This window comes from Salmo salar, chromosome 14 (genome assembly GCF_965601325.2).
Source record: "Salmo salar chromosome 14, fSalSal1, whole genome shotgun sequence".
Classification (NCBI taxonomy): domain Eukaryota; kingdom Metazoa; phylum Chordata; class Actinopteri; order Salmoniformes; family Salmonidae; genus Salmo; species Salmo salar.
The window spans coordinates 8,372,545-8,386,293 of record NC_138304.1 but is presented as its reverse complement, the minus strand read 5'-3'; the positions used below and the strand labels follow the sequence as shown (position 1 = coordinate 8,386,293).

Below are 13,749 nucleotides of genomic sequence, written 5' to 3'. Positions count from 1 at the left end.
GTTTCAGCTACAATTATCACAGAACTCGTCTGAAGGTACAAATGAATGGAAGTATGGAGGTAACAACAAAAATAAGGGGTTAAATAAAACATTTTCTGAGCTGTCTTATATGTTATATTTTTGACTGTCTTTTTGCCATCTATGAATTTCTTATTCAATGCATTTTTATGGGCTATAGTAGTAAAGGCCAAATTCAATATTGTATCCAATATTTCATATGTTATAAAGTAGAACCCCCCTCCCTTTTCAAGTTAACTTCTTATGGGCAGGTGGGACGCCAACATCCGGTGAAATCGCAGAGCGTGAAATTCAAACGACAGTATTATAAATATTTAACTTTCATAAAATCACAAGTGTAATACATCAAAATAAAGCTTAACTTCTTGTTAATCCAGCTGCTGTGTCAGATTTGAAAAAGGCTTTACGGTGAAAGCAAACCATGTGATTATCTGAGGACAGTGCCCCGCATACAAACACATGAAAAACATATTTCAACCAGGTAGGTGCGACACGAAAGTCAGAAATAGCGATATAAAAAATGCCTTACCTTTGATGATCTTCTTCTGTTGGCACTCCAAAAGGTCCCAGTTACATCACAAATGGTCCTTTTGTTTGATAATGTCCTTCTTTATATCCATAAAAACTCAGTTTAGCTGTTGCGCTTCAGTCAATAATCCACTCAGTTTCCCTCAATCAAAATGTATACAAAATGAATCCCAAACGTTACTAATAAACTTTTCCAAACAAGTCAAACAACGTTTATAATCAAACCTTAAGTACCCTAACATGTAAATAAATTATAACATTTAAGATGGAGAATCGTTATTGTCTTTACCGGAGAAAAATACCAAAGAACGCGCTCTCTTCCACGCGCTTGGAAACACTACAGCCAAAATGGGAGCCACCTAGAACAACTATAATTTCTGGCTCATTTTTCCAAAAACCAGCCTGAAACTCTTTCTAAAGACTGTTGACATCTACTGGAAGCCTTTGGAACTGCAATCTGGGAGGACTTGGCCTTATAATAAAAGTGATAGCCATCGAAAATAGGGATAGGCAGATTCTTTGGGGGGAGGGGGTGGTTTGTCCTCGGGGTTTCGCCTGCCATATCAGTTCTGTTATACTCACAGACATAGTTTTAACGGTTTTAGAAACTTTAGAGTGTTTTCTATCCATATCTACCAATTATATGCATATCCTAGCTTCTGGGCCTGAGTAACAGGCAGTTTACTTTGGGCACGCTTTTCATCCGGATGTCAAAATACTGCCCCCTACCCAAGAGAGGTTAAAAAACAAAAAATAACTGACATTTCGCTAATTGCTCATTTGAAAGTGCAAAATAATGAAAAGCCTCAGTCTCCAGTTCCACAGCAATTGAATGGGTCACTGCTGTCATGTGGTTTTGTAATGCAAAAATTTAATTAGTAGTCGATCCTATACAATTACAGTGATACTGTACATGTACAGTATTCAGTAGACTGTATAATGTTATTTTAGAGCCAGCAATAAACCAAGATCTCTAATTGAAACAATTACTATAGACCATGTGTATGTGCATGTGTAATGTCTACCGTGGGTGTCGTTTCACGTCAGTAATAATTTACATTCACAGGAAACTAGGACAGTTCTTCCAACCACACTCGCAGCTTGCAAATGGCATCGGGCATGGGCAATTTTCCCATTACTTATCTAATACAAAATAGTAAAGTCCAAAAGTAGGTATGATTTTCCAATAACACACGGCTCTGCAAAGTGCTCACTTCGCCCAATCCCGACAACCAGGTACAATTTCACACACTTGTGCACACAAGCACACTAGAAACACAGACGCGCTTTGCTTCACTGCTTTTCGTTTAGCACTCTTAAGATGGGGACTAAAGGCTGGTTTACTGTCCATCTATCAACATGTCTATAGACAATTGTCGTAGCGACATCATGAACATTCTATTGTTATCCGACATCATTGCCATTACGTAAAAGTATAAACACAAAACGACAGCCTCTGCATGACATCAGCAGCCCGGTGCTCCAAATAGCATACTTTCTCTTTTTTAACACCAAGAAACCCATCCGCTTAAAAATAAATTCGGTAAATGTCAACCTAGCAAGCCAGGCAACTATAAACAATTTTCTAAACAAAGGTTTGGTTCGTTGTTAGCTAGCTAGCTGGCGAGATAGCCAGTTCAAATAATGACCAGAGTATAGCTGACAGCATCTTAACTTTAACTACTTTTTATTCATCATTACAGGAAAATAAACCAACAACAATATAATTACAAGTCTGGTTGCTGTGGCAGTCTAGTAAACACAACAACGGATGTTGCGACAGTCACAGAGACTTAAACTTTTTTCATGTCTGTGCAACAAGGAAACTGACAGTTGCAGCGATGGTCTACAGACATTTTACTGGAGTATAAATTAAATTGCATTTTGACCAGCAACACTTGTCGCATTCTAATTGTCTATAGACATGTCGATAGACAGACTGTAAACCAGCCTTAACACAAAGGCACACACATGTGCACACATATATACACACACAAACATGTACACACTTGTGTGCACACACACACCCTGGGACCCGTTCTGGTTACAACAGCCATATTATCAAGCTGGTGGAAGCTCTGCACACAATAGGGGAGAGAATGTGGGGGAGGGGGTCGAACCCATAGAATTAGGAATTAGAATACTAGAATGGATATGAACCGTCTTATGATGGGATAAAGGTCAGACATTTTGGTCAGTTGGTCAACCATGGTTTGCCAGTGCTGTGATAAGGTTTTGTGTAAAATAATGAATTTGAAGAATTTATCTGCACTGTATGTTTGCTAGCTAGCTAGCAAGACCGTTCTAGAGGAATGATTCCATAAATGTGTCAAATTAAACTGCCAATATGCCAACATTCCATTCAAACAATGCAGTCGATCCACAGCCATACACTGGCTGAAATCAGTTGATAATAGGACTTAGACAAGTTGTAAATGCAACAAGTACTGATATTGTATCATATACTGTAATAGCACTCACAGCTTTCCCCAAAAACTAAAATTGAGACATTTATGGTCTGTTGACATATATTTTAGAGGCTATTTATATAGACAATTGGTATAAAACCAATATAAACTATAACAATATTTTAGGTTGACAATAATTATATTACAATTAAGCAATAAGGCACGAGGGGGTATGGTATACGGCCAATATACCACGGCTAATTACAGCAGTAAAAATACATGTTTTGTCATAGCTGTGGTATACGACGACTGTCAGCCAATCAGCATTCAGGGCTCGAACCACCCAGTTTATAAATACTGATATATCACATGCCTTACTTTTATTTTCCTGCATAAGTAAAATTATGCCTCAACTGCCATTCACTCCAATTTGACTGGTTTTGATTTCTTCCTGACCAATATAGATGCGGTAAAGAGGTCAATCAAACTCGACCAAAACAATGGAATTGCCATGGAAATGCATGGGGGAACGATCCCAAATCTCCTCACTGCCCCCCCAGAAAAATTTTGAAAAATTTAGGCTATGGTTTATATGTGTATTTCACACTATGTTAAGGTAAAAATCTGAATATAATGCTTGTATAGATGTCAACCCCAACACATGTTCATGTCATCATCACCAATCAACTGCGTTACAGTTAAAAACGACTCTGACTACCACTACCCATTTCTGTATGCTAGCTATGCTAACCAGCTTAAACGAACGGGAGTTAGCATTTAGCAGTCACTTCTTCTAATCCTGAAAAAGGACAACTTCTAAATGTTGCAAGCAAAACAGCCACATATGTCGAAATCGGACTTAAGTAACCAAATGTGAGCCTGTTACAACGCATAAATCATTACGGATTTCACAAATATCCATATTTTTTTTATTTAACCTTTATTTAACTAGGCAGGTCAGTTAAGAACAAATTCTTATTTACAATGACGGCCTACCCCAGACAAACCCTTACGATGCTGGGCCAATTGTGCGCCACCTATGGGACTCCAAATCACGGCCGGATGTGATACAGCCTGGATTCGAATCAGGGATTGTAGTGACGCTTCTTGCACTGAGATGCAGTGCCTTAGACCGCTGTGCCACTTTGTTAGATCAGATTTATGGAATGTGTGCTAATCTGGTAAAAGTGTGAAAAAAACATATTTAATGCTGAAACCCTCATATTAAACAGCATATTAAAGTTGATGGTTTATATTTAGGATAATGTTTTACAGCTTTTTATTTTATTTTTTAAATCTTATTTTTATTATTTTATATATTTTACATAAAATTACAGATACCTGTGATAATCTGAAGTACCCAAAAAGGTGACTAAACATACAATGACAAAAAATCGATTTACCAAAATTCTGGTAGTTTACTGGTAAATTTTGAACGTTTCCAGGAATACACCTTCCCTTTGCAACCATAGTCGCTGTTGTAAGAAGAAACAAACATGAAAATGAGAACTTCTGTACACAGGATCCTGTATTTCCACAGGGTAGCTCTCGGAGTTGGAAAGCACTGGTTTGTAGAGTGCTGTTGTTATCTGTGCAATGTTCGAATGAGACAGCCGTGACCTGCTCATCTCAAATTGTCTGATCATATTTTTTAGGCTCGGACAAATGCAGTTCCTTTCTTCAGTGACTGACGATAGATAAATATATACAATGCCTCTCGATGTGTGACTTGCCTCTGACCAGGTCTTTGGTATTGGCAACACGAACAGGTTGACTAACAGGTCCCGTGTGGCTCAGTTGGTAGAGCATGGTGTTTGCAACGCCAGGGTTGTGGGTTCGATTCCCATGGGGGACCAGTATGGAGATGAAATGTATGCATTCACTACTGTAAGTCGCTCTGGATAAGAGCGTCTGCTAAATGACATAGATGTAAATGTAACAAAGTGCTTTTCACAGCAAATCGTAGCTCGTTTCTTTTCCTTCCGGATGGCAGAAGCTTTCCTACAAAACTTCAATTTGAACCCCTAGCACATCAACCACCTATGTTTTCCCTCTGCTAATCACAAGTCAAGAGTCAAAGAAGTAGTGGATTAATCTGATTCAAGGCCTCGTAACTACAGGTTAACGATGTGGATAGATAAGTCTGTATGGGGATGCAAAGGCGCAGAGAGACAAAGAGAAAGAGTGAGACACACAGAGCGACAGAGAGAGTGGTTAAGAGATTGAGAGATATTAGCCAAGATAGAGAGAAACGGAGAGTGAAGGAGCGAGACCTGCCACTTGTGGCCCACAAGTGGCAGCTTGTGGCCCACAAGCTTCCTCAAGATCACTTGCAAAGGTCCCACTAATTGGCATTTTAAAAACATGCAAACTGTTTGAGTCAGATAACCATGTGTTTCTGAGCTCCGTATTGTCAAATGCAAGTATACTCTCTAGATGTGTATTTACAGACAAGTATGGAAAAGAGAATGCAAGGGTACTACAGGATATTACATGGTATGAAATATATGCAACAAATTTTCCACCAACAGTTTTCTGTGTCAATGCACCACACAACAATAATGTGTGGTAAGATTTCTAGTTAGCCTATTGCAGATCTGGACAAATGATCCACCTCCCACTATTGTCACTATTAATGGTGGATAGTGTCGCCTTGATCTGTTTCAAATGTCCTTGTGATTGTCGCCTATCTTCCCCATTATCCCCTGTGTATTTATACAGGTGTTCTCTGTTTGTCTGTTACCAGTTCGTCTTGTTTGTCAAGTGAACCAGCAGTTTGTCTCAGCTCCTGCTTTTCCCCATTCTCTCTTATTCTCGCCCTCCTGGTTTTGACTCTTGCCTGTCCGACTCTGAACCGGTCTGCCTGACCACTCCGCCTGCCCCTGACCTTGAGCCTGCCTGTCGTCCTGTACCTTTGCCCCTTCTCTGGATTACCGACTTCTGCCTAACCTGAGCCTGCCTGCTGTCCTGTACCGTTGCCCCACCACTCTGGATTATCGACGCCTGCCTGCATTGACCTGTCGTTTGCCTGCCTCTGTTGCTGTAATAAACATTGTACTTCAACACAGTCTGCATTTGGGTCTTACCAAATGCATAGTGCATATGGGAGGTACCAAAACACCTTGATAGGGGAGCTGCATGCAAGCAGATGACAAAATTTGACTAGGATGGAATAAATTATACACTGTGGCTTGCGAAAGTATTCACCCCCTTGGCATTTTTCCTATTTTGTTGCCTTACAACCTGGAATTAAAATAGATTTTTTGGAGGGGGGTTTGTATCATTTGATTTACACAACATGCCTACCACTTTGAAGATGCAAAATAATTTTTGGGTGAAACAAACAAGAAATAAGACAAAAAAATGTTTTACTTGAGCGTGCATAACTATTCACCCCCCCAAAGACAATACTGTGTAGAGCCACCTTTTGCAGCAATTACAGCTACAAGTCTCTTGGGTACATCTCTATAAGCTTGGCACATCTAGCCACTGGGATTTTTTCCCATTCTTCAAGGCAAAACTGCTCCAGCTCCTTCAAGTTGGATGGGTTCCACTGGTGTACAGCAATCCTTAAGTCATACCACAGATTCTCAATTGTATTGAGGTCTGGGCTTTGACTAGGCCATTCCAAGACATTTAAATGTTTCCCCTTAAACCACTCAAGTGTTGCTTTTGCAGTATGCTTAGGGTCATTATCCTGCTGGAAGGTGAACCTCTATCCCAGTCTCAAATCTCTGGAAGACTGAAACAGGTTTCCCTCAAGAATTTCCCTGTATTTAGCGCCATCCATCATTCCTTCAATTCTGACCAGTTTCCCAGTCCCTGCAGATGAAAAACAACCCCACAGCATGATGCTGCCACCACCATGCTTCACTGTGGGGATGGTGTTCTCGGGGTGATGAGAGGTGTTGGGTTTGCGCTAGACATAACATTTTCCTTGATGGCCAAAAAGCTCAATTTTAGTCTCATCTGACTAGAGTACCTTCTTCCATATGTTTGGGGAGTCTCCCACTTGCCTTTTGGCGAACACCAAACGTGTTTGCTTATTTTTTTCTTTAAGCAATGGCTTTTTTCTAGTCACTCTTTCGTTAAGCCCAGCTCTGTGGAGTGTACGGCTTAAAGTGGTCCTATGGACAGATACTCCAATCTCCGCTGTGGAGCTTTGCAGCTCCTTCAGGGTTATCTTTGGTCTCTTTGTTGCCTCTCTGATTAATGCCCTCCTTGCCTGGTCCGTGAGTTTTGGTGGACGGCCCTCTCTTGGCAGGTTTGTTGTGGTGCCATATTCTTTCCATTTTTTAATAATGCATATATTTAATGGGATGTTCAAAGTTTCAGATATTTTTATAACCCAACCCTGATCTGTACTTCTCCAAAACTTTGTCCCTCACCTGTTTGGAGAGCTCCTTGGTCTTCATGATGCCGCTTGCTTGGTAGTACCCCCTTGATTAGTGGTGTTGCAGACTCTGGGGTCTTTTAGAACAGGTGTATGTATACTGAGATCATGTGACACTTAGATTGCACACAGGTGGACTTTATTTAACTAATTATGTGACTTCTGAAAGTAATTGTTTGCACCAGATCTTATTTAGGGGCTTCATAGCAAAGGGGGGTGAATACACATGCATGCACCCCTTTTCCGTTTTTTATTTTTTTAGACATTTTTGAAAAGTTATTTTTTTCACTTCACCAATTTGGACTATTTTGTGTATGTCCACTACATGAAATCCAAATAAAATCAATTTAAATTACAGGTTGTAGTGCAATTTTTTTGGGGAAAAACGGCAAGCGGGATAAATACTTTTGCAAGGCACTGTAGTTATACCTGCAAAAATGTCCCTAAGTCTTCTCTATGCAAGGACAGAGAGAGGGAGTCTGTCCCATGACCAACTCCTCTCTACTAATAAACACCCCTAATTTCCATACAATGCGGCATAAATAAAAAGACGATAACAATGGGGAAGCTGCATCATCCAAAACTTCCCTCCCTCACCTCCCTTACGTTGATTGGCTATTTATCATTGATAAGGTAAAGTTGGTGGAGCCTGTCGCAGCTTAAAATAGATGAATCGATTTTGTTATCCTCATGTGGCCCGGACCATAGACGAGCACTTTATTAGCTTGGGGAATTCAATGCTGTCAGCATCTCTGATTTCATTACTATGCGTCTTCAGAAGAAAAAAAAGAAAAGGAAAAAAATAAGAAAGGAGGGATCTGCTTATTAAAATAATGGAAACTTTGGTTATTATTCATGTCGTTCCTCATGGTTGTTGATGAGCCGCTGAGCGTTTATCATTTAAGGCATGATGCACTAAGTGTTGAGTGAGCTGTAATCCTGGAAAGATTGCTCTGAGACCGGCTTTCAGAAATCAGAGCAAGGTGAGATCCCCGGGAGGTCTCTCTCTGTGTGAGACAACGCTTCCTTTACAGCTTGTCTGCTGATAGTCAGAAATGAGAGTGGAAGCGAAAACAAAAGCTGCCATAGTTCATGATGATTTACTGGGGTAATAATGCGCTTAAGAACATACAAATGTGAGACAAGTTGGAAGTACCGTAACATACATCATTGCTGCACTCTAGACACAATTGTGGTTTATTCCATATATTGTATCGTATTTAACTTCTGAACTTGGACAATGGCTGAAATATTTTAATGCGTGAATCTCTAGTCATTTCCATGTGTTTTTACAACAGCTAGTACATTTACTGCCACAATTAAGTAGCTGCAAAAATACCCCATAGTGTGTGTTGTTATTAGTAAGGATGGGGAGGTCGGAGAGGGCCACAAATGTCTCTAACTGCAACTCAGCACTGCCTAGACCAAGGAACAGTAGTCCATGCATTTAGTAGTGTGCACTGTAACAGAGTTCTGTGCAATAGCTACTGTAATGAAAATCAACATGAATAAATGTATGAATCCAAGAAAACAAGTGCGGTTGTCCTACTCACCTGTTTGATTGCATGCAACAGCTTACCATAGCAGTAGACTATGACCAGGAAGGGGATGATGAGGCAGAAAACAAAGAGGCAGAGGATGTACGAGACATTGTTGGCACTCTTGGCCTTCCAGTCCACGGAACAGGTGGTACCGGGCCCCTCGGGGCCGTAGCGGCTCCAGCCGAAGAGCGGCGGCAGGGTCCACATCAAGGAGTAGAACCAGGAGAAAGTGATGCCCAAGGCTACCTTCCGGTAGTTGGTGGAGTCGGCCTTGGTTGGGCCCATCATGGTGCTGTAGCGCTCGTAGGAGAGCACGGCCAGGGAGATGAGGGACACGATGCCTGGAAACGAGAACACAGACACTTGCTCAGACTATGTAGAACAGGGCCAATACAGGAGTTCATCGGGGGTCAAAGACAACACAGACACAACACTCCAGCCTTAAAACAAATGTTTACCTACGGGGTGTTTAAACAAAAATGCATGCAGAATCATTAGTGGGAGTGCTCATATAGACACAAGTAAATGATATCACACTTGAGTGTATGCTGGCTTCCTACTGTTTTACCCTGGAAGTGTAAGTAATGCATCCATATAGGTTGTTATTACTTTGCAAAGAGAGATTCCAATGTACTATACAACATGTAAGTGTGATTGCTTCACACAAAGTAGCATAGGGCATGCAGAATTTAGCTTTTAGACATTCTGCAGGAGGGCCAATGATACCAGTGATGAATAGATGCCACAGAAGCTTCCATAGAGCATTCTATAATTTCTCACCTTTCAATGCACATACTTCCTACTCTGCAGCATTTGCAAAGGAGCATTTCATATCCAGCCACTGCTCCCAGAAACCTGACCCCTCATCTTCTTTATCTTGTTTGTTTTTTCATTGAAGTGAAACGTAATATTTCTATGTAATATTTCCGCCATCGTTTCCTATGACCGAAAAGGACATCAGAACAGCGATCACTAGCCTCGATTTGGATGAAGAGTTCTACTTCAATGAGTCGAGGGCGCAGGATATACCGCTCACCCCGGATCAGGCCCAATTTTTTTTATTTTTTTTATTTAACCTTTATTTAACCAGGTAGGCCAGTTGAGAACAAGTTCTCATTTACAACTGCGACCTGGCCAAGATAAAGCAAAGCAGTGCGACAAAAAACAACAACACAGAGTTACACATGGGATAAACAAAAGTACAGTCAATAACACTATAGAAAAATCTATATACAGTGTGTACAAATGGAATACGGAGGTAAGGCAATAAATAGGCCATAGTAGCGAAGTAATTACAATTTAGCAAATTAACACTGGAGTGATAGATGTGCAGATGATGATGTGCAAGTAGAAATACTGGTGTGCAAAAGAGCAAAAAGTAAATAAAAACAATATGGGGATGAGGTAGGTAGTTGGATGGGCTATTTACAGATGGGCTATGTATCCCAGATACTCGGAAAAGGAAAAGACGGCGTAAGAGAGGCCGGCATGCGGGCACCCTTACAAAACTAAGTCTGCAAATAAATTATCTGCCTCTATCCTCCGTTCAATTGGCAAACGTACAATCACTGGAGAACAAACTGGATGAGCTCCGTTCAAGACTATCCTATGTTCCTCAGAGTCGTGGCTGAACAAGAGCATGGATAATATACATCTAGCTGGTTTTTCTATGCATTGGCATTATCAAACGGAAGCATCGGGTAAGCTCAAGGGGGAAGTGAGTGTCTTTCTGTTAACAACAGCTGTCATATTAAGAAAGTCTTGAGGGTTCTGCTCGCCTGAGTTATAATACCTCATGATAAGTTGTAGACCATACTATTTACCAAGAGAGTTTTCATCTATATTTATCGTAGTTGTCTATTTACCACCACAAACTGATGCTGGCACTAACACCGCACTCAAAGAGATGTATAGGGCCATAAGCAAACAAGAAAATGCTCATCCAGAGGTGGTGCTCCTAGTGGCCGGTGATTATAAAGCAGGGAAACTGAAATATGTCTTACCTAATTGTCACCTGTGCAAATAGATGATCAAAACTCTAGATCATCTTTACTCCACACACTGAAACGCATACAAAGCTCTCCCTCACCCTCCATTTGGCAAAGCTGACCATAACTCTATCCTCCTGAATCCTGCTTACAAGCAAAAACTCAAACAGGAAGTACCAGCTCAATATGGAAGTGGTCCGATGAAGCGGATGATAAGCTACAGGACTGTTTCGCTAGCGTCTGGTGATCCGTCTGGTCCTGCAGCCTTGTGAATATTAACCTGTTTAAAAGTCTTACTCACATAGGCTACGGAGTGCGTGATCACACAGTCATCCGGAACAGCTGGTGTTCTCATGCATGGTTCCGTAGTGCTTGTCTCGAAGCGAGCATAGAAGAAAGAATAGTTTGCAAGCCCTGCCACATCCAACGAGCGTCAGAGCCTGTGTAGTAGGATTCGATCTTAGTCCTGTATTGATGCTTCACCTGTTGGATGGCTCGTCGGTGGTCGTATCAAGATTTCTTATAAGCGTCCGGATTAGTGTCCCGCTCCTTGAGAGTGGCAGCTCTAGCCTTTAGCTCAGTGCAGATGTTGCCTGTAATCCATTGCTTCTGGTTGGGATATGTATGCATGTTCACTTTGGAGACGGCGTCGTCGATGCACTTATGAAGCCGGTGACTGATGTGGTAAACTCCTCAATGCCATTGGATGAAACCCAGGAAACATATTCCAGTCTGTGCTAGCAAAACAGTCCTGTAGCATAGCATCCGCGTCATCTGACCCCTTCTGTATTGAGCAAGTCACTGGTACTTCCTGCTTTAATTTTTGCATGTAAGCAGGAATCAGGAGGATAGAATTATGGTCAGATTGGCCAAAAGGAGGGCGTGGGAGAGCTTTGTATGCATCTCTGTGTGTGGAGTAAAGGTGGTCTAGAGTTTTTTTCCTCTGGTTGCACGTGACAAAACTTGGTACACCTGATTTAAGTTTGCCTGCATTAAAGTCCCCGGCCACTAGGTGCACTGCTTCTGCACGAGCATTTTCTTGTTTGCTTATGGCCTTATAGAGTTGGTTGAGTGCGGTCTTAGTGCCAGCAGCGGGCTGTGGTGGTAAATAGACGGCTATGAATAATATAGGTGAGAACTCTCATGGTAGATAGTGTGGTCTACAGCTTATCATAAGGTACTCTACCACAGGTGAGCAATACCTCGAGACTTCATAAATATTAGACATCGCGCATACGCTGTTATTGACAAATAGACACACGCCCTCACCCCTCGTTTTACCAGACGTAGCTTCTCTGTTCTGCCGGTGCATGGAAAATCCTGCCAGCTCTATATTATCCGTGTCGTCGTTCAGCCACGACTTGGTGAAACATAAGATTTTACAGTTTTTAAATGTCCCGTTGGTAGGATAAGGATAATCGTAGTTCATCAATTTTATTTTCCAATGATTGCAGTAGAACAGATGGCAATGGGAGTTTACTCGCTCGCCTACAGATTCTCAGAAGGCAGCCCGACATGCGCCCCCTTTTCCGCTGTCTTTTCTTCACGCAAACAATGGGGATTTAGGCCTGTTCCTGGGAAAGCAGTATATTCTTCTTGTCAAACTCGTTAAAGGAAAAAGCTTCTTCTAGTTCAAGGTGAGCAATCACTGTTCTGATGTCCAGAAGTAATTTTTCGGTCATAATAGACGGTAGCAGCAATATTATTTACAAAATAAGTTAAAAAAAAAAAGTTACAAACAACGCAAAAAAACTAACGAAATAGCACTGTTGGTTAGGAGCATGTAAAACGGCAGCCATCCTCTTCGGCGCCATCTTAAAACATCTGGATATGCTCCATGCCATAGCTGACAAGATATGCTAATACATCGTGTGCCATTATATTATTTTATATGATTTTTTTTAATAAGAAGAATATAATTGAATTTAGCTGAAGAAAATCTAAAGGATATTTTTCCTATTAAGGAGCGACTCTGCATATGAAGTGGCTATGTTGAACGTAAAAGGGATCATTTGAAAAAGGTCCTATATGCTAGATTCAGTTATTTGGCAACTTTAGTTGTGAATGATACAAACCATAGAATGTCTTAGAAATCAAAACGTATATGGGCTGCATGGCGCGACTATAGGCTATTGATGATTTGAGAAAGTTGCAAAAAAGCTCTGTTCCTTGTCTCAGGCTGCGCAGCTGTTCTCTCATCAAGTGGTCATATTTTCACCCATCAGATTATGCTCCATTTAAAGTCTTTAATCTTGATTTAGAATGGCCGATTATGAAATGGGCAGGAACCGGGGCAGGGGGAATAAAAGACATGGCATCTGTATGCACTCGAATGGCGAATGGAGCCCGCAAGGTTTCTCACCACTCCGTTTTGTAGGCTACTTCGGTTTTATAGCGGAGATGTGCAGCTGATGAGCAGCTGAGAAATACATATAAGAACACTTATTTCACTCCATGCATCAACCACTGTTTGAGGAGCATGCTCTGTCTGCCCCGAACGATGATATTCCGCTGAAACTCTGTATGCCTTGGGCTTTCCAACCTTGTTCCTGCAGCTACCCAGTGCTTAATTTGGGAAACCAAGTGAAATCTGTTCGGGAACATCGATAGTAACATGTGTACGCAACTAAACATATTTCACTAAACTTTTGACAGCCAGTCTACACGCTCGAGAAAGTAATAAAGGAGAGAGAGGAGGAGAAAGCGTGATGGTGATATATTCTGCATAGCTAAAGGTAATGTGTCACCCAATTATTTATGGGAAAAAAGCACTATTACTTAGCCTACAATTACTGCATTTCTATTTTGAACAGCTAACTGTGAGCCAACAATGAACCAACAGCATCGCCTAGGGCTATACTTTCTCTTCCAGA

General features: G+C 41.2%; 1 protein-coding gene across 1 annotated transcript in view; it reads right to left on the bottom strand.

Moving 5' to 3' along the window:
• The window catches only part of LOC106568690 (pinopsin), a 111,632-nt gene that overhangs the window by 76,480 nt on the left and 21,403 nt on the right, over positions 1–13,749 (bottom strand). The window contains exon 2 of the mRNA XM_014139251.3: positions 8,901–9,229. Within this exon, the coding sequence (XP_013994726.3) occupies positions 8,901–9,229 (329 nt within the window). The remainder of the gene's footprint in view (positions 1–8,900; positions 9,230–13,749) is intronic.